The sequence below is a fragment of the Xiphias gladius genome, chromosome 5 (genome assembly GCF_016859285.1).
Source record: "Xiphias gladius isolate SHS-SW01 ecotype Sanya breed wild chromosome 5, ASM1685928v1, whole genome shotgun sequence".
NCBI lineage: Eukaryota > Metazoa > Chordata > Actinopteri > Istiophoriformes > Xiphiidae > Xiphias > Xiphias gladius.
This window is the reverse complement of record NC_053404.1, coordinates 3,100,196-3,127,173: the sequence shown is the minus strand read 5'-3', so window position 1 is coordinate 3,127,173 and position 26,978 is coordinate 3,100,196. Positions and strand designations below refer to the sequence as shown.

At 42.3% G+C, this 26,978-nt stretch overlaps 1 protein-coding gene across 2 annotated transcripts in view; it reads left to right on the top strand.

Moving 5' to 3' along the window:
- mpp7a (membrane palmitoylated protein 7a) overlaps nt 1–26,314 on the top strand; it is a 133,951-nt gene extending 107,637 nt beyond the window's left edge. Inside the window, exons 12-17 of one of the 2 annotated variants that reach the window (XM_040127227.1) lie at nt 3,960–4,130; nt 9,194–9,274; nt 12,831–12,924; nt 16,454–16,562; nt 18,176–18,319; nt 23,821–26,314. In XM_040127227.1, coding sequence (XP_039983161.1) covers nt 3,960–4,130; nt 9,194–9,274; nt 12,831–12,924; nt 16,454–16,562; nt 18,176–18,319; nt 23,821–24,000 — 779 coding nt within the window. In that variant the 3' untranslated portion in view covers nt 24,001–26,314. The remainder of the gene's footprint in view (nt 1–3,959; nt 4,131–9,193; nt 9,275–12,830; nt 12,925–16,453; nt 16,563–18,175; nt 18,320–23,820) is intronic. The other variant, XM_040127228.1, reaches the window with a different exon arrangement.
- The last annotated feature ends 664 nt before the right edge of the window (nt 26,315–26,978 follow it).

Sequence of the window (26,978 nt, the reverse complement as noted above, 5' to 3'; positions counted from 1 at the left end):
CTTTTCTCTCTGGATTCTTTTCCACTCCTTGAGAACTTCTTGAATCCTCTGAAGGTGTTTTACAGTACATTGCTGTGAACAACAGTGGCATGGCTCACCTTCTGTTTTTGCAATAATCTCAAATCTCCAAAAATCCGGGCATATTTGGCCTTGATAGTCTAGCATGCTTGCTTGTATTATGCAAGCACAGCTTGTGATAAATCAAGCAGATCAGTCCTTCTGTCTACCCCAGGCGTTTGTATTTTTGTCATTATGAGCAGTAACGCTTCTCTGGCTTTTATTCACTGTTGGGGTAATAATGGCTGACAGTGTGGAAAGCTTCCTCCACCTCCCTAACTCCCTACCATGCGCCTTCCTCATCCCTTCAAACCAAGCCAGTAATGGGTACACATAATGAGGCTGAGAGAGCCGGTAATGCTTCCCACATTTGGTGCCCACGAACGGGACTTAGTGTTACAGTGTTAAACCGCAGCGTGTGGCATCGAGCCGAGGGCGTAATACTAACATAATCCCCAGCTGCCATGCCTGGTTAATACCATAGATGTCGTCTCCACTAGAGCCAAGGAGAGAGGGCCCCCGCTGGGAGAGCCAGGATGGCACTGCAGCTGTCAGCACGGTCTCCTGTAGTTAGGCCACAGGCCCGAAACAGTGGCCCTCACCGCAATGGGGTCTGGCAACAGGTGGTTTCACTATGAGCCTTTTTCTCTTTGCTTCAATGCACTTTATCTCTCTTTTCATAATATGAAGTTTGATTGGAGGGAAATGGCAGTCATTTTTTATTCTTCTCCGTGTTGTCATCTCAATGATCGCCTACGCGTGACGTCTGGAAGACCTGATGTTCGTATTGTTCTCAGGCTTCTCCTCTTTCAGACCTCCACTGGCAGATGCATGACTTGAATCCTTTTGAGTCATCTGTTATTTTTTATGAACATTTGTCTTACTCTACTGTACTTTTTTTTTTTCTTTTACAGTTGTAGCCATTTCTTTTACAGATGCAGGGTCATAGCAATTCACAGGATGTTAGGGTCCGAGTGGGCAGTTTGGTTTCACTGTTTGCAGAGGCCTCCGGGCGCTTTCTTTACGCACATGCTGAATTTCCTACGTGGCTGTAAGATATTATCACACTGGAAAATGGGCTTGCAGGAGTGCTGGCGACTTCCAAGCAATTGTGTGTGTATGTCTGTGTGTGCATAGTCACAGCTTGTGTTTACACTGTGTTAAATATGCTCATCTTTTTTCCTCCACTTTCTTCAAGTTTCTATTTCACTGAAATGACTTTGAATCAAAGTGTCTGTGTGTGTGTGTAAGTGAGAGAGAGAGAAAGAGTCAGAGAAACTGTGTGCGTGCGTGCGTGCAGGTTTTCAGTTGCGGTTCTGGCAATTAACCAGTCACAGCCTGGTGCACACCATTATAAGGTGCGTGTGCGTGTGAGACTTAAGCAAGGAAACTTTAACTCCATATTCCCTAGACACACAACGCTCGTTTGCAGAAAAACTCCAAGACAGTGCCACTATGCAGCTGTCATTCAAAACAGAACTATTGTCAACAAATAAGATTTTGACCTGTCAAACCATTAAAAGAGGTGCTGGATCTCGGTGCCACACTTATCATAGATTCCTTTTCTATGTGTAGCCCTTGGGCTTGGATCATCCTGTGACAAACATGTTGGTGTTCCAGCATAGCTGAGGCTTTTCTTGACAAACAGGCAGGCTTTTGTTCATTTGAACAAGACATGAATCATTCCTCAATTCTGGATCACATTAATTTCCATTTTCCCCTCTTGTCAAAATCAGTCTGAATCAATACTGAGGAGGAGATGGTTGTTGGGGGCTTTTGTTGAAGGATGGGTTGCTGCTCATTGATGCGCAAGGCTTTTATTTATTTACATTTGGGCAGAACTATGATTGGGGGCAGGAGAATTCTACCCATCATTTGGATGGAGCTGTCAAGGACAGTTTAGGCGAATTTGAGGGTGAATATGACACGACTGAGGGATGGCGATTTATATTGACTGTTGAGCCTCGGAATGAAACCCTGTGCACCTGCATACCCCGTGGAAAGTAGCAGAGAGCGCCCTCGGCCTGAGCCGATGAGATGGCAGCTTGTCAGACTCCAAGACAGATAGAATTAATGACTTTCAGAGTATTCATTAAAGCCCAGTTAGCAAGAAGTGTGTTAATATTGTGATAAACGACAGAGTGGGTTGCTGGGTTTGAACTTTCAAAAAACTGAAGGCTCACTTTCAGTAGAATATCATTAACATTAAACTCTTAATGTTTATCGTAATGATGTCAACCTTTGTGGATATTGGTTGCATTTTGATATTTTTACAGGAGAAATGCATATGAGTGGCGTGCGCTTTCCACTGTGTGGCAGCGGGTAATACTCCCTGGGTGGGGGGTAGACGGGGTGACGGTGCTGAATGAGTAGACTAACCACAGGAGAAATGGCACAGACAACGTAAGCCACAACTCGCCCACAGTGGAACAAAGTCTGCCCTAAATGTTCAGTGTAACACTATATTCAGTGCTCGGGCATGTGTGTACACTCGTACGTATACACAAGTTCATGCAAAAACATTATTATTGTGCTCGAATGACTTACGGTGTGTTTCATTTGTAACTCAGCATAAGACCCTAGCTCCGTCCCTTATTAAGGGACTGTTTGGAAAAGAACAAGCTGAGAAGAATTTGGACTCTTTCTCTTTGCTGCATGTCTCTGCACAGCCCCACAGTGGTTTGAAAATGTTGTGGAAAGTATTAAGAGGGCGGGAATCAGGAGTCGTTTCAACTCCCGATACTCTTCTCAGACCATAATTTTCATGCTGCCTTAATCTCATTGGGGCATTTTACATCATATTTTTGAGTTCATTAATTACTGATTAAGAGAAATAATGAAAGATAAGGCTGAAAAAAACATGACCATAGGGAGAAATAGGATATTAGGCATCCTGGGTTCAGAGATTTACCTCTTTTTAGTTTCAACCAACATCTGTCATAAATATGGAACTGTAGTCCTCAAATTGGGGGTAAATTCCTCCTTTTGATCATCAAATGCAGGCGTGCGGACACTCGGATCGGTATGTTAAGAAGCCTTTGTGAGGGCAGTCTGAGGACACAGCACACACCATAAACCAATCAGAGATGACAACTGTTGTAAAGTGTCCCCTACACATGACATAACCATTCTCTCACAGCCGGCCCAAAAACACTAAAAGACACACCGATACATAGGCCTGACACACACATATCTCACCGCTATCTAAAATTGCAAATCATTGCCTGAAAGTTTTGTGAACAACTATTAACCAGCAAGCAGTAATTTCAAATACTCTAGTAGTCAGTTACATAATGGGTCATCTAGTTCCTTCTGTTTCACACAATGAACTTAGCAGAAATCTGGCTGTGGAGACCACACGTTTCAAGACAAATCTAAAAGAACAAGGATGAGTCATTCCTGCCTTGATTAATACAGCTCTATACTGTAGCTGACGTGAAAACATCCAGTAATGTTTTGTATAGCTTTTCACAAATGTAAAAGCGCTAAAAGCTCACCGCAGTCGCCAAGAGATGTGTGTACGCGCAAAAGAAAAAAAAATCCAATACATGTCACCAGGGGAAAATGTGAATAAGGTGTTTGAGTGTGATATCCAGGGAAAGTGTTTGGCCGAGTGTTACGTGGTACTTCTTTCACCTACAGTAAAGATAGCTGTAATAAAAATGAGCTGCACAGCACAATATGAGGTATTGGACATTGAGCTGGATGGAGGTGTTTGCCAAGACACTGAAACGACCATAAATCGAACTGCACAGCTGCAGGCTTATGTGTTCATACAGTTACGTCGGAATTTACATACTTTCATAGACACACATACTGAAACAACCTTTTTTTTTTTTTTTAAATCTTGTAGATTAATGTGTTTCTTTCCGTCTCCTCTGTCGTGTCATCTTGACCTCCAGCCGGGTTCAGGAGAAGCTTCCGTCTGAGCAGGAGAGAGAAGAAGACCAACAAGTCCATGTACGAGTGCAAGAAGAGCGAAATGTACGACATGGCTGACGTGCCCACGTATGAGGAGGTCACCCCATACCACAGGCAGAGTGGAGCTAAACACAGGCTGGTGGTCCTAGTAGGTAAGTAGAGGGCAGGACTCCAACTGCTTACCTAACACTTTGTTTTTGAGGTTGGGGCAGCTCTATTTCTGTAAAACATGGCACTGTAGAGACCATAGATTTGAATAAAAATTGGCCCCTTCCAGCATGTTGACACATACAGATCGGAGAAACAACTCTGTGACTCAGAGTTTTGCAGCTCCAGAAGCGCCAGGTGGCCTGGCCTTGCCCTCCCATGACCCCCAGCCCAGAACTGAGCTTTCTGAGTGACTCACTCACAGTCATCCTGGCCTCCTTAGTTTAGACTTTTAGCACTCCTGGAATCGACAGAGCAGACTTCACATTATTGTTCAGTCACCTCTAATACTTTCATTTACGGCACCTCGCTCTCAACGTCCTTTCAGTTTTTCGTGCTGATGGAATAGTTAACACTTGACTGGAGGAGGGGGTGTTACAAAGCCCTCCAAAGAGCTTTATAATGTGCCACGGTCTTGAATTAAGCGGTTTCTCATTCTGTTTTTGTGGCTGGAAGACGAGTGTTGCCAGTGAATGGTGGAACAATATGCTCGGCCAGGTGCAACAGTAAAGACTTCATATTTATACACATTTCTCAGCACCAACTGTACCATCAGTGAGTTCGAGGCTTTTCCACGTTTTCCTTTTTAGGTTTGTTACTTGTAACAAAAAATGACAAGAATGTCCCAGACACAGATGGAACAAAACATTCCCTAAATTTTCAGTGTGTTTCCTTCCAATCTATTTTAAGGGAAGAGATGCACTCAAGGAATGAGAACTCAAAAGTCTGTCTTCATCTTTTCATTTCAGATATTCTGATGGCAGTTTTTAAGCATTTGTGAGTCTAATCTAGAAATGAATACCACTGGCAACAAGGTCTCACTTTTTTTTTTTTTTTCCCACGCATGCTCTCTGCAGAGTTGTGTTCCGAGCCTGATTACGTGTGCCTTGGTTCACTAACAATACGCCACAGGGAGCATGGACTTCATCAGACATGTTGCTAATTAGCAAGCCCATTTTCCTGCCAGTGTCTCACAGCCTCACACAGAGGATGCTGAACCTCTCCCACCTGTCATGCTAATGTAAATATTTTCAATTAACTTTTCTAATTTGGCGGACAACCTATGGACAATTTCACACATAACGAAGCGGAGGGCCAAGGAAAGATCTGCTTTATGTTTCTCTCCTTTCCTCTCTCCTTCTTCCTCTCCCCAGAGTCTCTTGATTTTTCTTATTAGAAATCTTTTCTTTCCAACTCTTTTCTCTCTAACTGCTCTTGCTTGTTTCTGTTATTCAGGGACACTTTATTCCTCTGTATAAGCTTTTTCAAATCACTTTCCACTAGAAGTATCTGCTCTTTATTTAAGCTATTAAAGAAAGTTGCATAGGACAGAAAATTCAACACACAAAACCCTCAACTTCAGACCTTTGCTCTGACCGTTTCAAATTCCAGCAATTGACAATTTGCAGGATATATACAGTTTACAATGATAACAATGGTAGATATACTATCAAAATTCTTGATAATTTTTAAAACAGTGGATCCTCAATTTCAGACAGAGGTAGACCAAAGTACGAGTCTCATTTGTAGCACGCGACTGACAGAAAGCCAACAAAATTGGCGGAAAGGACAACTGTCGCTCACAGATTTCATTAGCTATACTAGCTATTAGTTATAATTCACAGAAGAAGAGGTAAAGTCTGCATTATTGTAGGACTTGCAGACAGGACACAACCCTCCATGCCTGACTTGGCCCCAGTCCTGTACTTTTCAGCTCTGCTCCAGCCTTTTCCCCCAACGGTATTTTTTATATCAAACATTCCCATCTCCCAAAGCTTTTCAGGAACGCCTAAAGGCGTTTTCCATCAGTGTGGACGCACAGGTCCACAGTACCAACCAATGAATGACCCGCTGCCCACCTCTTGCACTTGAATGGATTACATCCACAAATCAAGATGCTTATCTTGGTCATTATACATTTTAAATCAGACAGCCAAAAAAAACATATTTTTTTAGATACTGCATGAATAGTTTGACCCAACCACTGATGGTTTTGAAAGAAATCTGATTATTTAACCTGACAAAATGGTGTGCTGATTTCCAGATTTCCCGTGTAACTTGACCCACCGAACTTACAGAAAGATTTTGATGATTTGAAAGTCTTCAGTTTGAGGTTTAGCCCTAACATATTTCAAATACACTAATGCCTAAGTGAATGTTTATGTAGTATCCAAGCATATAAAATTTGAGCTCTATATTAAGACTTTCCCCTGTTGAAAATGTAGTAGCAGTGGACTGTAAGTGATCTGTGGTTACCGCCTTGCACCACTGTCATCTTTTAATGTAGTAGCAGCAAAGCACTGTAGCATCACCTGCCCTTAATGTGAGGACAGGCTGAGAGGTTTAAGGCTGGGTCGAGGCTCCAGGGGCCCTGAGCTGAGTCTTGTTGGGCCTGGTCTCGGCCTTTCTGCACAAACAGCATGCAATGCGCTCCTCATTTGGCCCGGAAGTTATTAAGCTTGCGATATTAAAGGCAGCTTCTCTAATGAGTGCAGTAATGAAGTCTGACACTTTTACTGGCACAGCAATCTGTAAGGCCAGAGGTACCGCGAGAGGGACAGATCGAGGAGAAAAAAATCACATAAACAAAATGTAAATACTGCAGTTTCGTCCGGAAAAATTGTGAGTTATGCCTTTTTTTTATTGTGGCATTCAGATTTATAATGTTGCTGTTGTATTGGGGCATCGTTAAAAACAAACAATGCACAAAGAGGTGCCGTGTTTAAGGTCAGACGGTGGAACAGGACCAGGGGGCACGGCTTCTGCTTGTAAAATACCTGGTGGTGGACCTGTTGGGCCCCCTTGGCAGGCGGCGGTACAGCTGGAAAAAGCTTTAATTGTCATCTGAGATTTTCTGAAGAGGGCCTACTGCCGTGCACAATTGATATCACAAGTGGCGAGCCAGGGCGTGATGTACAAAGTGAAAATGGTTTTTACGAGCATGCAGAAGTGGGGCCGTTAGTCATTCTAAGGGTAGCACAAATGTCTCTGTCGGTCCCCTGTGCTGGGGCCCTGATATCCACAGTCAGATTTAAGCAAACAAGCCTGTGTGGAGGCTTGTGGCCTGCTGGGTGGACTGTCTGCACCAATGTGATAGGGCTCATAAAACTGCCTCTTTTACCACACTCTGCCACCTCCAGCACCTACAACAACATTGGTCCACAGCCTTGTTTAAACAGCACCGCTGCATTCCTCCTGAGCGCCCGAAACAAATTCAAAAAGAACTCCATTTCCTCATCTTAATAAATCACTCAAGATCTCAACCCCCAGGTTCTCTGACTTTTTTTTTTCTTACTGAAACAGTCCCTCTCCACTGCTAAGATTGATTGCTGTCTTCGCTTGGCCATGTGCTTGTTTATGTGAGATGGTAACCACAGAATGCCTTGTGCCGTCGCTCCAAAAAGGGTCGGGGTATTTTTCTGTTTTTTTTTTTTTTTTTCTTCTTCTTCTTCCTTTTGGATTCACAGTAGAGATTGTGTGTGTGTGTGTGTGTGTGTGTGTGTGTGTGTGTGTGTGTGTGTGTGTGTGTGTGTGTGTGTGTGTGTGTGTGTGTGTGTGTGTGTGTGTGTGTGTGTGTGTGTGTGTGTGTGTGTGTGTGTGTGTGTGTGTGTGTGTGTGTGTGGAAACAGCTTTTACCACTTACAGCACTCGCACAATAGGACTCGAAACCATGTGTTACTGGGTGCAGAAGGAGAGGGAGAGCATGGGGTGTGAATTTGTCTGTGTGTGAAGCAGAGATTTTGCTCAAAAGAGCATTGTTGTCCACACCCATTTATCAGGTTGTGGATCACTCCAAAACCTTCACACCAGATGAAATGTAGAGAAAGAGCACAGATAGCACAAGAAGAGACAGGAGCCCTCTGTCTCTTAAAAATACAGAGCTTGTCTTTTTAAAATATTTTTTTCTCTCTCCCTCTCTTTCCACCTAATCCGCATCACTGAGTGAACTCATTGTCCATTTGTTTTAGAGGAGCAGCCTGCTAAACACATTTGCCTGGAGAAACGAATTTCCAATACGGTTTGATTCGATTGTAGTGCCTGCCCAGAACGTTAGGCATGCAAAGAATGTCAAGCCCAGATCAAGCGCCGTCTCTAACTGTCCACACACTACAGAGCTGTGGTAAAACACTGAAACACACCGGGCCATGCACTTGTAACTCCAAAACTGATGTGATGTCCGGTTCGTTGAAGACATTGATGCCAGTCAGTTCAAATTAGGATGATGTAGCAGCCTGGTAACAGCCACCAAAACACTGGAGGATGGCTTTCAGCGACAGAGAGTCGAAAGTGAGGCAGAGGGAAAAGAGTAAAAGAAAAAAGAAGAGATTCAGTGACTTCTACCAAGTCAAAACCAGTGTAAACAAGGTTCTTACATTACAAAAACTACATCTTTATCTGTGTATCTAGTATCTGCATTTTGCATGAAATTAGAACATACAGTACATAGGTTAACGAGATATTTGTTCAAAACAATTTTCTGCAAAGCTGACGAAGTTAGTTTGTTCCTTAATATCAAAATGGAATTCATTTCCTCAGCTTGACTGAACTTTACCATCTCCACATGTTGGCCTCTGTTAAATGCTGGAGGGATGCTCAGCCTTTGGAGCCACATATGCATCAATAGTCAATACTCCAATAGTTTCTCCTGCCTTCTCTTCTCCCACACATTGCCTCAGTTTCCCCACTGGGAATGTGATGACAAATACAGCTGACCTGCGACAGTGCTGGAAAAGACTTTACCATCGCTCCGGACGTATATTGGAAGTTTAAGGTTCTGCTAAATTACAGTGAGAGAGGAACTGGTTAAAAACTAACTGTAACTGTAGGATTCCTGTAGCTTTGTAATTAACTCATTTATCTACAAATCTACTAATCAACTATTTACTGGGTGGATTGTTTTAATTGGATATTAAATTAATTGCAGTGTGTTTTTCTGGCCCGACTGGAGAGGTGGTGGTGGATGCTGGGACATATGTCATTATCCTGTGTTTTTATTTTGTTTGTGCAGGACCCACAGGTGTCGGCCTGAATGAGCTTAAGAGGAAACTGTTGATCTCCGACCCTCAACACTTCAGTGTGACTATCCCACGTAAGTTCCGTCATCTCGCTGTGGTTGAGTCCAACCCTGTTTGTGCCTGTGGTCAAATCCGGCATTAGCTGAGCATCTTTCAGTAGATTCCATTTGTCTACCAATCTTTCCTCTTTGCCTCCTTCTTCTTTCTTATCTGTGTTTTTGTTTACGTCTTATGCATTAATGAGTGTGTGCTTTATACATTGTTTCCACCATAAGCTTTTTACCAGACCACAGCTTTAGATCTTCTGTTTATTGGCAAATAGATTTTAACATGAATGAAGACACCGTTTGGTCTTCTCCACATGGTGCGCACTGGTTTATAAGTAAGCCAGATGGACTGTGAGACATTAGAGAACATCCGTGAGCCGTGAAATTTGCCCCCAAAATCGAAAGTGCCCAAAGAAATAACATGTGGGGGCAGAATCACTGTGTGTCCATGTGCAGATTCAGTAAAAAAGGTTTTTAATTGCATTATGTGACTATCCTTACGAAAACTTAACTGCCCTTCAAGAAGTCTAACATGGCGCATTTTGCATAAAATATACAGCATTAAAATTCTACTTTAAAACCACATAAAGTGAGTCAGGGAATCAAATAATCCTACCCAAATCAAACTTCACATCTTGATTTTCATATTCTGCTAATCTGTTCTTTTTTTTTTTCCTTTGTTTTTCTATACTTGATCTTAAATTGAAGAGGACAGGACTATTTTTCTTACTATTCAAGATCTGTTTTTTGTTTGTTTGTTGTTTTTTTTTACTGCAGAAAAAGGAGGAATTTTAAAGCAAAACCTTTCGTAACCAAGCTCTATTTCTAAACTTTCTAAGGAGAGTTAGCCATTATTCTGTAGTTGGAAAACAAACCCCTCTGGCTGTAAGTGAGCCCTCTGTAGAAATGATGTAACTGCAGCGCCTGTTGCTGTGAACATTCAGGTGCCCATAGGGAATAAATAAGCAAAAAAGTACAAATTGACTTTAAAAAAGTCTACGGCGTTTTCAGCATCTGTCTTTGTCAGGGTTAACTGTTGTTGAGCTGCTGTTCCCTGGAAGAAGGACCCCCCCTCCAACATGAAATAACTGACACTGCAGCTGTGCTGTCATGTGGATAACACACCTCCCTCTCGGCTCTTCTGAATCCATTTGCACCCAAGAAGCCTCTTGTACATCGGTCCTCTGAGACAAAACACATTGGAAACACATTCACAGAGAAATGTAAGCGCACGAGATGCCAGATCGAATTCCGACTACACAGCGCCCCAGTGCACCCTGTGAGTTTTTAGCAACAAATCAAAATAATCACTTTGGGTGAAGGATGTTTAGCTTACTTGTTCCAGTTATGTTTTCACAGTGTGTGACAGTGCTTGTGTTGTTTGAGCGATGAGCGTTCTGTCTGAGACACAAGCTAACACACGGGGAGCAGATCTCAGGCAGCGCGGCTGGTCCTCCGAAGGCCCGGGAGCTTGGTTGTCCTCCTGTGTAATTGTCAGCTTTTCACAGTCTGCCTGACAAGCTCCGAATGATGGAGGAAATGGCGTTTTCTACCTCTGAAGACATGCCATTCCACTGCTTCACGAATTGGCGCTGCACTACTCGTTCTCCTTTCTTTCTCAATTTATTTCTCACTTTTTTCCTATCTTTTTCTGTCTCTTTCCCCCTCTGCCTCCTCCCTTTTTCTCCTTTTACGGACCTAACGACAGCCTGCCATAATTCTGAACACCATCCAGCCCTGCTGCAAACGACTGGCTTTCCACACTTTGCCAGCATTTTTTAGGTTTCTGCAGTTCTGAGATGTCCCAAAGCCAGCGTGTTGGGACAAATAAATCTTTTTGATTTATACATTTAAGCATGGCAATGGCAATAGTAATTGTGTAGTTACCATCTGGGGAGTTGGACGGAAACTGCGACTTGAGTTTGAGGAAATATGAGGTCCGTTGATATTAATTGCTGTGTTTGTTACATGCCGTGCAGCAATAATGGATGTGTCCCAGTTGAAGTTTGACACTTGAAATGTCCCTGGTATTAAAATGCCATCGGTGGGGCCTTTTTTCCACAAGGCCTGTTAATTGCTCTCAAATGTGACCTGTTATGCTGTGTTTAATGGAGCCCAGACAGTCTGATTCTGACCCATGTAGAAGACGTATGGCACAAGTCCTGGCTCTCATTGAGAGGAAAGAGACTCGGAAAGTATCTCATCTCCCTCCATTTTCATGTTTGATTGCTGCCAGTGGACACATGGATGTGTTTAACACTTGCTGTTGTTTCGGATTAAGCCCAAAAGCATTACCCCTTTTTGTTCATTTGAAAACCGGAGCTGGGGAGACCACCGGCTTGTGGCCCTTGTTAAGCCTTGTGGTTTTCGCTCTCTCTCTCTCTCTCTCTCTCTCTCTATCTCTCTCTCTCTCGCTCCTTGTCGCTGTAAAATGTAAACCAGCCATCTAAGAAACACAAGGAGCATTGCAATAAGCCATTAGAGTAGGGGGTTAAACATTTTGAATCCAATCCAAGCTTACTGACATTTTCCATGAATTGACAATGAATGGATGCTCATTCTTCTTTTGCACTCTAATTATTTTCTGTGCCACGAAACAGATGCCAAAATAATGAATGGTGGATGGTGTTGTTCTAACTATCAAGGGGCTGTTTGGCACTGTGTGTTACACGTTTCTGAATGGGTAGGTATAGGTATATGATATCTTATGGCCCTCTCCTCGTGTTTTTCCTACTGTCGTTTGGTCGCCAGTGACAGAACGTCACTGATCTTCCCTCAGTGTCCTCTCCACCACTGTTGGATTTGTGGCTGTCTTTCCTTCTCTAGCGAGTGACACATTGTATAAATCACACCACCGCTTTTCCATGCACCTTGTAGAGTCAGTCTGGACCACATAAAATAAAGGCACTAGTCCGCAACAAGGGGCACAGCCTCGACCCATGCTTACAAAAAGAAAGACTCGGAGGTGAGTAAAGCAGAACTTGGCAGTTTTTGGGTGCAGGTGATAAAAGTTTAATAGTTTGTTTTGGAGCTGGTCGAAGTGTCTGACGGGTGTAGACCTCTCCCCTCTGACCTTTTGAAGCGCTCCTGAAACGAGCCAGAGTGTGACTCGACCTCTTGACCCTTACAAATCCACCGGTACTACCTGCTCACGTTCTCCCCACGTGCCGCCCCCACCACCCATTTTACAGCAAGGCTTTATGGCCAAGTAAATGTAGAGACTTGATGTTAATGAGATCTCCCAAACTCAATTACCTTACAGGCGCTAATGCTGGCGGCTAACGCCACAGCTTCTGTTCCTACAAGCACTGCAGCCACATTACAGGAGACAAATTTAATAAGACACAGTAAACTTCTGCTCAATGTCAGTTAAGTGTCTGAGTTTAGTGCTGCAGCGCTACAGGTTGTGTATTTTATAGTGCTATTACACAATAATATATACAAGGGTTGGCATGGCTCAGCACGCCATGTTTCAGACTTCCAGTGATGTTAATAAGGGGCTCGGTTCAGGTGGTTTCTGCCTCAACAGTGAGTCAGACAGTCTGGGTTTGAGGTAATCACTCTTTCTCCTCTCCTCTCTCAGACACAAGTCGGGCCAAGAGGAACCAGGAGAGCGATGGCGTGGAGTACCACTTCATTTCCAAAAATCTTTTTGAGACGGACATCCACAACAACAAGTAGGCACAACTGCGACTGGTATTAGTAAAGGGAAAACTAGTGACAGAACCAAGACACTGTACAATGATTTGAAATTAATACAGTGGACAAAGACCATAGACATTAATAAGGACAATATTTACAACTTTAAAAGCCCAAAAACTGCATGTGCTGCACTTTGTGGGCAATAAATTTCCAGTTTGAACAGGGTGCAAACAGCAAGGTTTAAACTAGTGAAAATAAAGTCACACACTTCTTCTTCCATATGCTGTGACTATTCACCCACTCTGCAAATAGATCCATTTTATATGTGCAAGTTAGAGTAGATCATTTATGTCTTTTTCCAAAACAAATGATCGTGTTTCAAGATTTTTCTATTCTAAAATGTAATGTGTTTTATCGTCGCAGTTTGAAATAATCATGCTAAAGACCACACTATAATAATTTTCATTAATAATCTTTTTTTTTTTTTTTTTTTTTTTTTTTAAGAAAGTAGGACCTTTAGGAGTCAATGAAAGACAGAAATGACTTGGCCAGATGACGATCATGAGGTTGATTCCAGTTAATCTTAATTACTAATTATTTATTAATAATGGGACTTTGACTATTTCACACAGTGGAGTAATAAAGGCACTGTGAGGGGAAACAAAATTGGAGATATATTTAATTGGAGATCTCTAATATTTTAAGCATAAAGTTAAAATTATGAGAAAAAACGTCATATTTTAAGAATAAAGTCATGATGGATGATGCAGGATGAAATAAGGGGGGTTTATTTTTCAGGGGCAAAATGTCGTATATTAGTCTTTTCCTGATGCCATGAACGTATGCTAATCTCTTCACTCTTTGGCTCAGCTGTGGCCCAGCAGGCCTCCAACAAGTGTTCCAGCTGCTGCCTTAAAATCCATCTGTTTATGGCCTCGTACGCTATATTACTAGTTTGGTTTTGTTTTCGGTGTCTTAAAATCTATGTTAATGAGGTGCTTATTGGTGAAATCTAAAACTTCAGGTCACCCGCATTCCGTCCACTATCACGTGACACGCACGCCGACAGATTGCTCTCACCTGTTTGCTATGATGGAGGAAACATCCCATAATATTCCGACACTTTTCTCGAAATATTAGGACTTTTTCATTTTTCTCATAGCATTATGACTATTTTCAAACTACAGTATTATGAATATTTCTTCATTCCCCTAACGTTACAACTTTTTCTCCAGATGTTTTGACTTCATCCTCAACATTTCAATGTGTTTTTACCTTAAGTGGCCCTAACCCTCATTGTAGTTTCAGCCAGTTAAATAATGATAAAAGAAAAGTTATTTTTTGATTTATGGATTAATTGTCAAGTCTGTCAATGTCCAAACATAGTGACAGAAAAACCCATCCCACTTTATAAGACGCTGAATCTACATGTTCAGATTGCTTTTGTTTATTTCCAGAAAACACTGCAAAGCCCAAAGGTATTCAAATTACAATAATTTAAAACAGAGAAAAACAGCAAATCCTCACAATTGAGCAGCTGGAATGAGCATTTGTTTTTTTGTTTTTTGTTTTTGGCATTTGTGCTTGATAACTGACATAAAACATTAATTGACAATCAAACTTGTTGGCAACTAGTTACTTCTGCTAATGGATTAATAGGATTAACTTTCAGTACGAGTCAACATGTATTCCAATCACATGCGTACAGTGTTTGATCTAGTCTTTTGGTATTTCAGAGTGTAATGAAAAACCTTATGTTGTTTAGAATACGCGATATTCGAGACCCCTCACGCTAATGAAAACAACAGAATTGACCTCCGTCTCTGTTCGGAACCACTGGAGGCAGTGCAGCAGTTAAGGCAGCAGGCTGACTGGTCCAGTATTTGCTGCCACTGTTCAAACACAGCCTCCCTGCTGTCATCCGTGTCTCTCTATAACCTAGTGTGAGCTGGTGTTGACAGGGCTGGGCCCTGTGTTGGTAACAGATCTCCAGACACTGGCCCCAAGGTCTCCTGTCTCTGCTTCCTCCTTTCCTTAGACGCTCTATCTGAATCCAGCCACACCACGGCCCGCCTTGACATTTGTGGCCAACAAATTGAAATGCAAGTTGTAACAGTCACAAGGATGATTGATGCCTTTCTGCTGGTCTCACACAAGCTGGAGGGGGAAGAAAAAGATATAGTGTAGGGTGTGCATGCAAAACATTTACACACGCAAACGCACACACACACTACATATGACATAGAGGGAAGTCTGTGCTGGTGTGTGTATATTGAGTGTCAGAGCATGCACAGAGACGAAGGGAAGGGGGGGGGCTGTATATTTAGGCCATGTTGCGGTGTAGGTCGAGGCATGCAATGTTTTTCAGGGAGTCGGAGGGGTGAGCGACAGGGCTTGGATGTGGGGTGGATGCGTGGGACACTCCACGCTGAAATTACAAGGCAGCAAAGTAGACGACGGGTGAGATGATCTTGTTTGTGTTATGCCTCATTGCATGCAGCAGAAACAATGCGCTCTGTGGAGAAATAAAAAGGTCTCTGAATTGGGGCCACAACAACGTGTGTTGAGCTTGAACAACTTTCCCTAACCCCAACCCTGTTCTGTGTTAAAATGGAAACAATCCTTACTCTCAATATAGCCAAACCCCCACTGACATGCTTGACTGTAATCCATATACTTTCTCCTCTGACGACAAACAGCGCATAATGCTTCAAGGTGTGACTTTTTAAACAGAGGCTACTGTAAGCTCTTAAATGAATTTCCCTTAAAGGAATGAAAGGTTTGTTAAAATATAAACCTGCCTATTTTTTTTTTTTTTTTAAGAGAGAGAGAAAAAAAGAAGCTGAGCAAAACTTTCTTACATGGGGAATTACCATAAAACTTTCTTTTAACATGGCATTGGTCACACTGTAGCAGTCATTCTATCCGCCATTCGTCATGAGCAGTCTGCAAGCATACCACGCCGTCCTATTAGCTTCAAATTCTTTCCACGTCGTTACTCTGCTCGCTGCCTTTTTCCCCCCTTGTTTTCAGCTAAAAATACACTGGAGGCTTTTTTTTCTTTTTTCTTTTTTCTTTCATGACATCTGATTGGTGTCAAAGGAGGAAGATTATCTGGTGGAAAAGTGTTTGCTTGCTTGCACCCATGCAGTTGCATGCTGCGCTTAAATCCTGGTGGATGGAAGGAGCTTTGTGGTTTTTCTGGAACAAACAGGTGTTACTGATTGAAAGGGTAGCACAGGAGATTATATAAGAACATGCTCAGCCAAAGTGTCTGGTTTTTACGTTCTGCTAGAGAATGCTATCTTCTGATCTGTCAGCGGTTGAAAGAATAATCCTCCTGTCTCTGTGGATTTGTTGGGTTTTTATATATCATTATTTCTAAAATGAATGTCAGGACTGTGCTGACACAGTCGACCAGATTAGAACAAGATTGTGATGTTACTCAGAAGGGACATTAGAGCGCATTAGATATTAAGCACAGCACACGAACGATCAAAAAGGGGTGTTTTCTTGCTCAGCACCACTTCTCCTTTTCTAATCTCTTTCCATCTCCCCTCTCAGGTTCATCGAATATGGCGAGTACAAAGGGAATTACTACGGGACAAGCTTAGACTCGATACGCTCCGTCCTCTCCAAGAACAAAGTGTGCCTATTGGATGTCCAGCCTCATGTGAGTGACACAAACCCTTCCTCTGCAGCACATCATCCCACCATCCCACCATATCCCCGTATTTTTAGCCCTTTGGCACCTCTGCCCCTGCCTATCTCGGAAGCAGATCTCCCTTCTCCGGCTTTTTCCCGGGGCCTTGGCTGCTTACTGGGTTACCAAAAGCAGGTTTTTAAAGGGGGCATTTTGAGGGAGCAATTACCGCTAATTTCCTCTATTTGAAGATTTCCTCTTTGGCTTATGTGTCTTGGGTGGTGGTGATCAGACCCTACACAAATGGCCAGCTTGTCGCGGAGCCCCAACAAACCCCTGAGCACGGTTCCCATTAATTGAGGGCCGGGGCCCGTATCACCCGGCTTTTGCCCTAGCAGCTCCACTCTGTTTGTTATTTCTCAGTGGATAATGACACACAGACAATACACCATTATATAGATTAGCCTGGCATGTTGTGAAACCACCCTGGCCTGAGCAGCAATGAGAGTCAGCCCAGAGCCCTCAGCTAAAGAGTGTGAGAAAACGTCTGTAGAAGCTGATGTGGGTGTATGAATATTTATTTATGTACTTTTTTCTTTTTGGCCTGTATTAGTGGTGTGGCGGTTTAAGCCAGTAGTTATTCGCCCTAACTCCACTATTAGCCCGTTCTCCAACATGACTCAGATTAGTAGCGGCGTCAAAGCATGTTCCTGCTCACATGTTGACTCACAGAGCAACTGATGAAAGCTACGATAAATGCTTCCCAGTGGTTCCTCTCCCGTAGGTTTTTATCCGTCTTCCTATCAGTTGTGGGTTTCAGACACAATGCCTACTTGCACAGCGAGAAGCATTGATCGCAGTTGCCAGAGCCAGAAGAGGGCCTAAAGCCTGATGCCACCACCAACCAAATCGTACCACTCTTGCACCCCTGAAAGACCAGATTAATGTTGTTGTTTCATGCAAATGTCACCAGAGAGAGGAGACATGAATCAGACAGATGTGGACGGAAATATGTCCTCCACTATCTTCTAAAACAGCCACATGCACTATACAGGCCCAGGCCTGTTATTTGTTTCATCGTCACGAGCTATGACCAGTTAGAACAGTTTCTGCTTCTAGGTTTGACCGACAGGTCAAAATAAAAAGATAATCGATTTACAGTGAGATAAAACAGAGAAAAACAGTAAAGCCCCACATTTGAGAAACCAACAATTTTTTGACCTTTTTGCTTGAAGATGACAATAAACAATTAAGTGATTATCAGAAGAGTTGTCAGTTAATTTTTTGCCGATGACATTCTTAAGTTTGAACATCTGCACTTCCATGGCAACTGAGCAAACTCTGCGAGGACTTCTACTATCCCTTGGTTCCTTCGTTTAATGACCTAACAACCCCTGACATTTGTGACCTCCGGGGACTTCCCACCCCCCCAGGCTGAAAACTCCTGCATTAAGTAGACTACGGATATCTCCTCACTTTATACACCTCATGATTATGAAATTGATACAACGACATGACTGTACATTAAATTACTTTTACACTCTTGTTTTTTCACAGTCCTCTCCTCTTGTTGCTAGATTATAATACTTCACGCTGTTCTTCTGCTTTTACATTCATATTTGCTCTCCTTTGTCTCCGTTCAGACGATAAAACACCTGCGGACGGCAGAGTTTAAACCCTTCGTAGTGTTTGTGAAGCCTCCGACAATTGACAGACTGAGAGAGACTAGAAAGAACGCCAAAATCATATCAGGCAAGGACGACAAGGGATCTGCCAAGCCGTTCACGGTAAGATAATGTCTGGAAAGGAAAAGAGTTAACTTCTCACACAGAATCCCATTGATCAACAATACAGTTAGTTGTTAAGTTTGTATTGTCACAAACTGTAAACATGGCATGACTGTACAGGCTCTTAACCTTTCTACATTGCAAGAAAGTAATCACTCAAAGAATCTAGCTGGTGAGCAGACTTGGAGTCTGATGATGAGATGGTGTTGTGCTGTAGAGACACGTGGCTTTACACCTAAGAGATTAGCAGCGGAAGAAATAACCCTATCTGGACCCTGTGTGTACATTATGTATGTGAGTGATGAGATCATCCCTTACACACCTTTATCCCAGCCCAGCACGGTTGCAGATGAAACCAATTAGCTAGTGCTCTGTGCCGCTGTGAAGCTGACGGGTAGGGGAGTCGGGGGGGGGGGGACTGAAGGTGGATGATGGCTTTCCCAGCCCCACCGGGCCCAGTGCTAGCTTGCTCGCGTGTCTGAATCACCGCTGGCAACATTAAGGCTAAGATCCGGGTCAGCAACACACCGGGGATGGCCTGATGTGCCCAGGGGGGGGGGGGGGGGACACATCAGGAGAGAGAAGCTGTGAAAGAAAGACAGGGCTGTCAAAGAGATGGAGACTGACTGACCGCAAGCCTGTGCTTAAATTCGTAAGGAAAGATGGGAGGAGGGCGATGGAGTGCGAACTGTGGCTTGCAGGCGCAGCAGGACGATGTTTGGGCGTGATGTTTTATGTATTTATGGTCTATATATTTATTTATTGAGAACATATGCAAAGCATGTGGACAGACAATTGAAATTATACATTTATCATATATTTTTACAATTATCCCCACCTCCCACTCACTTGCTCTTCCACTGTCCTTCAGTCCCTTCACCCCTAGGCAAAACCGCCGGCCAAACGGTGCCACATACACACCACTCAGAGCTTAGTGTCAGTTTTCAGTGTTACAAACCTTGAAAAAACCTGCAGTTATCATGAAGTCTCGGAAAACAAGAGAATAGGTTGCCATAACAAAATATTTAATGTTTAACAAAAGTTTTCTTTAGAATCTTCATCCCTGTCAGGATGGTAATCATCTTAGAGACCTCATGAAATCGGCACCTGAAGAGAAAAAAAAAAACCTCCCGAGAGTCGTTGCATCATCAACGCTGCACGAAAAAGTCCCAGCTATTAAAGTCAAATTTTTGAACTCTCCTGTCTTCCTTCTCATTCTGTCAAATCAAGCATCACTTCACTGCATAACCACTGTCCAGTCACACCTGAGACCGGTCAGCTTACATTGCAGTCTATTTACTCCAAATAGGACGCAGCTCTTGCACCCATCTGTATTATTGTCAGCTTGCATTATTCACATGGTGAAATATTATTTTGCCTCCGTCTGCTCCTCGTTTCCCAGCAGGGGTCCAGAGAACAATGAGAATTAGTATTCAGAAACGAGGTGATCGCTTAACAATCCATTGCTGTTGCTTTTATGACTCTGTTCCTTTATTAGCTTCTGCTGTTCTCTCAAGTAATACAAATACACCTCTATAAAACTGTGTGACAGGGAGGCATATTTCAGCCAGGTAACAAACCAGGTTCCCTATAAAGGTTCATGTACACTGACAGGACTTAAGCCACAACAGATTTGCTATTAAAAAGGCTCTGCAAAAGAAGCTGTTGTCGGGTGATTCGTCGCAGACGTATTCTATTCACCGCCAGCTGTATTTCTCTCAAAGAGACAGGTCTGCTTTAATGATAAAGGCTGAGGAACAGTCGTCTTATTGTTTCAGCAGAGAAGGCTGACTTTAGCCCCATTGTTTGAGCTGGAGACCATTCAGAGTAGGTTTTCAAAGAAGGAGCTGAAGAGTGATGTAGAAACAAGCAAAAACAGGTAGCTGTAATGCGTAAATCTGGTAGTAATGTGCAGAAAACGTAGAATTATGTGAAATCACCACAGTCGTTTAAAACTGATTTTTTTAAAGACCTGTTTGGTTTTCAGAACGTATATCAGTAGAGAATACAGGTGTGTTTTATTGGCATCAGTAAATCAGATTTACGCTGAGGTGTGTGTGGTGTTTTCAGAAGATGATACTTGTGGCTGACACGTGCTGTTTTGTGCCACTAAAGTGTTGAAAAGGTTTATAGTTCCATAAGAGGATTTTTTTTCCCTTTTGATATAGAATTTACAGCAAAACGGACACAGTGCAATCAGAAATCTAGTAAATACAATGAAGAAAAACGTGAGCAATCAAGCCCTAAAAACATTACATCGATTACAGCCTGGAGCAAGGAGACGCATCAGTGTTAAAAACAAACGGAGAGTCAGTAGCCTCATATTGTGCAATGAGAACTGCCATTTATCAATGCTAGAACAAAGTACTTCAACAGGCACAAGACACTACATCATTTCATGTGGAAATTAAGCAATCTAATGGCAGTGGGGATAAATGAGTCCCCGGTGCTTGGAGTTTGGCCCTCCAGAAGTGGCATCAGCTCAAAACTGCCCTCTGAGGAGAGCGATCCAGCCTGGATCATTGGATGCCAAAGAATATCCACTCACTCCTACTTGCCCAGCTTTCCATTTGCCTCTTTCACCTTCATTATATTCATCTTTCTGCCATTTTTATTTCATCCTACATCTATCTTATTATCCTTTTTTTTCACTTAGTATTCTGATTCTCTTTCCATTTCTCTACCCAGCTCTCTGTCCCTTAAGCAGCTTCCTTGCTGTGATTAATGTTCTTTTACCTGGAATTGCCTAACTAGAGACAGACTCAGACTCACTGGTGGACATGGAAACATCACACACACAGAGCAGCGCGCAGTCTTCCAGGTTCATTTAGTTGCCAGGACAGGTCAGAGGGGTTGTCTTGCTGGCGCTTGGACACAGTGGTCATCTATGAGTCTCGGCCCAAAAGTGGAAGGTCTGCGGGGGCTTTGGTCCAGATGACAGAGAATATAGTCCCACAGTGGAACAGTTTCTTCCACAAGGCAACAAACCTTTTGCCCTCTCTGAGTGGTCCTTCAGTCTCAGGCTCTTCTCTTCCCGTCATCCTTCACGACACGAGTTGATAAAACCATCTCATGTTCCTCACACTGGACGACAGAGCGTGAGATGGCATAGGTTGGTTTCTGCAAGGTAGATCCAGGCTAAACAGCCGGGGAGAAAAAGCAGACAGGGCTTTTGCTAAGTGTCACACCGAAAGAGTGTTTGTATTTAGCTGCGCGGCTAATCCATTATGAAGCGGAAAACCAGCAGCAACATTGTGAAGTAACTCCTGGCTGGAAGGAGCGTCTCTAAAAACTGAGCTGTTTAGGAGTTTTCGGTTTTAATAAGGCTGTGTTTATGTGCGTACACAGTTTACATACACACTCAGCTTGCTCCTGCATGTTTGCGGGTGTGGAAGCACATGCGTATGTGTGTGTTTGAGTTTCTGCACATGAATGTGCAACTGTGTGTATTTATAATTGTGTGTTTGGCAGAGGGATTCACTATAAAACCATATCTGCCCAGAAAATCTAAAGTTGAGTGTTCCCAGTAAAAGCAAGAGGCTAAATCAGTGCAGCCACTTTAGCCCTGCTGTTGCACTGAGGGCCGGGTCAGCCAGGGCCCACACAGCTGAAACCAGACAGCCTCAGAGGGACCACCACGGAGAGGTACCTGGGCTCTTTTGGGATTGCTCTATCTATGAATACAGGAGCCCCAGATAGGCAATATTTACTCCCAACCTAATAAACATATGTTATTTGGCTATTCCTCACAGTTAGCCCATGGTTTTATCCTTTACGTCGGACATCTGATTTGCATATTGACTTGGAAAACTCTCCAGCCCCCCTGGAGGACCTCTCGTCAGACTACCTGAAGTGCACAACGAACAAATTTAGGCAACTGACTTAGCCCTAACCCACATGTGGGTATGTTGTTACCATTTATTACTTCACCTATTGGCCGTTGCCCCAACTCAAGCCCAAGGATTCTGTGACTTACCATGACATCCATCGTAGCCTTGTTGACCCGTACTAGCTCTCTCTGCCTCCATTCAAGATCAGTAATGCCATGAATAAAAGTTCTTATATTGCTTTATTTAAATATTGACAAGAGGACTTTGTTTGCCAATTTCAGTGTAATAGTTCAAATACATTCCTGTTGTTATTTGTTGTCAGAACACAAAAAAGATGACAGGTCAAGATAACACTGCACTACCGTTCAATGAAACTGGAAGATGGAGGATCAACTCGTTGAATAAAACCATACTGTAACCATACCTGCGGTCTCGAGTCTTGACTGCAAGGTTCTGAACCAAGTCTCAAGCCAAGTCCAAGTACTGAACTTCGTGTTTCAAGTCCCACACAAGCCATTATGTGCCACTCACCAAATGCCAGTTTAAAGTCAATATTGTAAATTAATTAACAAGGAATAATCTATCCTTTTTAAAATGTGTGGTTATATCTTTCAAATTCACATAATAACATTTAAACGTAAACTAAGCAGATGTTCCTTGTTATTTTATTCCTGTGACAAAAATTACAATTGAAAAAGAGATTCCTAATCTCAATTGGACCTTTCCTGGTTAAATAAAGGTTAAAAATAATTGCTTATATTTTCTGAGCCAAGTCTTTATATCTGAATGGAACAATCCGAGGTACTAACCTTTCCATCCTGCCAGCGCAGCGTCATTGCCTGATGTCAGACTGATTTAAAGTACTGTATATTCATTGTCAGGAAACTTTTCATCTTTGGGCTCATGGAGCATATAAAGTCAGTACAAGTCAAAAGGCTAAAGTCAGAGTGAGTCATCGGTGATAAAAGACAAAATCGTGTTGCAAGTGTTTTTTGATTTTGCCAAGTCTTGAATGATCTGATTCAGGACTCGAGTCTACGGCTATGCTCTGCCCATTCAGGCACTTAAAGACAAGGTCATTTCTGCTTCCAGAGCACCGCTAGATTTGAGACATCTTTGCACACCTAAGGCTCCATTTTTGGTAGATTTAGCAGGCTGTTCAGCACAGTTCACACGGCCGAAGCTCTCAGTTCTGACAGTGAAGCCACACCGTCCACAAGCTTTCATTTCCCCAGCGTACACATAGAATCCAGACTAGTAACAATGTTTGTTTTTACATGTCTGCCTTCTGTAAATTATGGCTATGTGTTGACTTCTGCTTATTTTGGGGGTTTTTCTTTTCTGTTTTGAATTGGGTAACCATGTCTATTCTGTGAAGGAAATTATGAAAATTCCTTGGGGTCAGGTTGTTGTATGGAGAGGTTTTAGTGCGCGGTCAGTGCCAGGGTTCATGTGTGGGTACCGTGTCTCTGGGAGGTTATAACTGGTTCTGTATGGGCAACTTTATATTTATTTGCATGTTCAAGGCCATTTAATTTGTGTTTACAGGATGTGAATTATCTCTCCGCTTGCAGCAGATGGGCAGCCTGATGTGGTTTATACTGCGTATCTGCTTTTTGTCGTTTTCACCTCCATCTCGTTCTCTCCTCTCTGTTCTCACATACCTTGCAGGAGGAGGACTTTCAGGAGATGGTGAGCACTGCCCAGTCGATGGAGATTCAGTACGGTCATCTGTTTGAGAAGGTCATAGTGAACAATGACCTCTCGACGGCCTTCGGCGAGCTGCGGTCGGCGCTAAAGAAAGTTGAGACGGAGACCCTCTGGGTTCCAGTCAGCTGGACTCACTCCTGAGACCAACACTTACTGTAAAAGGAGAAAAGGGAAGGGCTTTTAACAAAAATATGCAGGTTTTTATCTTTTTTTATATCTGCTGCGGCTGGTGTTCGGGGGGGATAACGGGAATAAAACAAGACAGCGCCAGACTGCTGCGTCGCCATACCTGAGGTGCACGGAGCTAAAAATACGTTTTTGCCTGGGATCAGGTTGAATTTAGACCACAGCTGCGGTCTGGATGTGAATCTCCAGGTCTGACCAGATCTGACAGGTTTGAGGCTAAGGGCGTCCGTCCAGAATATGGGCCTTGGACATACACACAACCATGGCCACGAGTTGGAGCTCTTTGGTCTAAACCAGAATGTGGAACGAGCCTGGACCATCATGAAAACCAGCAGTCCTGCCAGCACATCAGCAACCCCGCCAACCAGGACTCCTTCTTTGGTGTGTTTATAACATCAGTCCATTAGAAACCAAAGGGATTGACATATTTCTTCTTGGTGGACAACTTACACGTATATGTCTGAAAGAGAACACAACCTCTGAGGGGAAAAATGGAAGAAAAGAAAACATGCTTGCCTTCAGTCTTACTATATATCTGTGCTTCTAAAATGCTTCAATGACTTTTACTCCAAAACAAAACATTGTCAGGTACACTCTCAAAAAAGGACAATAAGTGTAATTTAATTTAAGAGAAATTAATATATTTTCTAATATCTTCCAGTTGTTTTTTGCATAGTTTTTATAGGCATATCTTGACTTTTAGAGAAACCTGTTCTTAACTGTAGCCTCCTCTCTGACAGTTTTTCTTTTACTCTAGAGGCATCTCTTCTTTCAGTCAAGTGTTTTGATTCCATCACCCTAGTCTAGTTTTCCCCCTACAAAGCACATAAAGAACTAGTTTATTTAGGTGTTATATATTCCATTTAGGAGCCTTTGAAAATCCACCCTTCATGTGAAGGTGCCCAGCATAACAGCTTTGCCATTTAACGTCACAGAACTGGACACTCTTGGCTGGCTCGTGTCTGCTAGAAGAAAATGTTCACAATTCTGTTTTATTAGGGTGGAGGCTCTATTTTTATTCACATAAAAATGGTTTCAGCAAGGCTGCTAATAGTCGGTCCATAGCGCACTTCCAGGATTTTAATTTAGAGAAATGCTAAGTAGCCGCTCCTGACTTTATGAGCATTAGAAATTTATTGCTAATTTGAGTCTCCCCTTCCCAGTCTAACTCACAAATTTTTTACTCAGTGCTTTTCTTCAAAAGCTTCTATCATAGAGACACTTAGCTCTAACTTCTGGGAGACTGATTTTAAAAGCAGCTAGTCATTAATCATGGCTTTATCCTTATTATTGACATTATCACAGCCCTTGTAGATCTTTGGTTCTGCGCTGCTAATGCAGTGAGAACCTGTTGAAGAGATTTATTTTACAGATTAAAAGTGCAACATCCTGGGTGGTATATGTCTACACATACATTAAGTATGGAGCTGTAGAGCCATGTGGTGACTAGCTTAGCTCTGCATGGCTGGGAGCAGGGGGAAACAGCTAGCCCGGCTCTTCACAGTTCAAAAATAGGCTTACTAATAAAAGTTTTGATTTTATGAACTTGTTTCTGCCTGTGAACGAGACACGTGTTCATTTGTAAGCTTTTGTGGGGCTGATTCAAGTCTTTACGCTAAGTTAAGCTAATTACCCCCTGGCTGTAGCTCCATACTTAACATACATTTATGAGAATGGTATCGATCTTCTAACTTATCTAACTCAGAAAGCAAGTAAGGGAATTTCCCATAATGTCTATTCCTAAAAACAAAAACAAAACAAAAAAATCTATTCCTAAATACACTTCTTACTTTACTTAAAACTGGCTGCTATCCGGCTGTGGAAAAGCTGTATGTCCACCTCAGGTTACAAGGCCCAAATTCATCATCATGTGCATTTATTATACCACCCACCATGATATTTATATTTATATTGTATTTGATTTCTGTCCATTTTAAAAAAGGGTAATATGGGTGTTAATGCAGTTCAGTAATTATTACACGTTTTAAAGGGACTTTAACACCCCTCGCTCCATTATTTAGTTCCTTGTTTTGCTTTGTTTTTTGTCATTTTAGTATCACATTAATTTCCCTTTTTATGTTTTTTACTTGTTCATCTCTTCATATCTGATTCCTCTGCCGTTTGTTTTTGTTTTTTTTATCCAAAATCAGATTCATACAGTCTCCAAAAAATATTTTGAATTTCTTGCTGTAAATGAGTGCTGTTTAAGAGGCGAAATGTATGAATTTACATTATTCTTGATAACTGCTGCATTTTATATTAAAGGAGATCCAACTAAACTTGTATTTCCACGGTGTTAAATTGATTTAATTCGTGTCTTTAACCGAACAAAGACCATTCAACAATGATGTGTGAGATGGCCCAGTATGAGAAGAATATTCCAGCGTTTTTTGGGACTTGTAAACAGAGCTGAAGACTTTCATCTTGTAAATGACAGCACTACAGAGTAGTAAATATCAGTTGCTGGCTGTTTTGCTCACCTATGAGCTATTACAGCTGAATTTGGTTTTGACAGTAACAGAGTACTTTGCCCTATAATGCAATAGCATGAATTAATGAACGTCAAATTGTTATTTGGCTTCCTAGTGGCTCAGTTGGCCTGTATCTCTACAATCTAGCCTGTCAAAGAAAGATGAAAAGTCAGAAATACAACTTAGAATTAACAATTGAATAACTATTAATCTGTCACTGCAGATTTTCAAACAACTTGTATTCCTGTTACTGTATTCAGAAACTATTTGTCATCATCCCAAGCATACTTGTTACTTCCCAAGTTTCCACTCAAAGTTAACAGAAAATTTAAAACAAACTTCTTGAAAATCGGCAAAAGAAATTGCAAATTAATATGGATTTAAATGCACTTTTAGCTGTTATCTGGACATCCAGGTGGAGTATGAGCTCCAAAAATAAACATTGAAGATTTGTTGGATCAA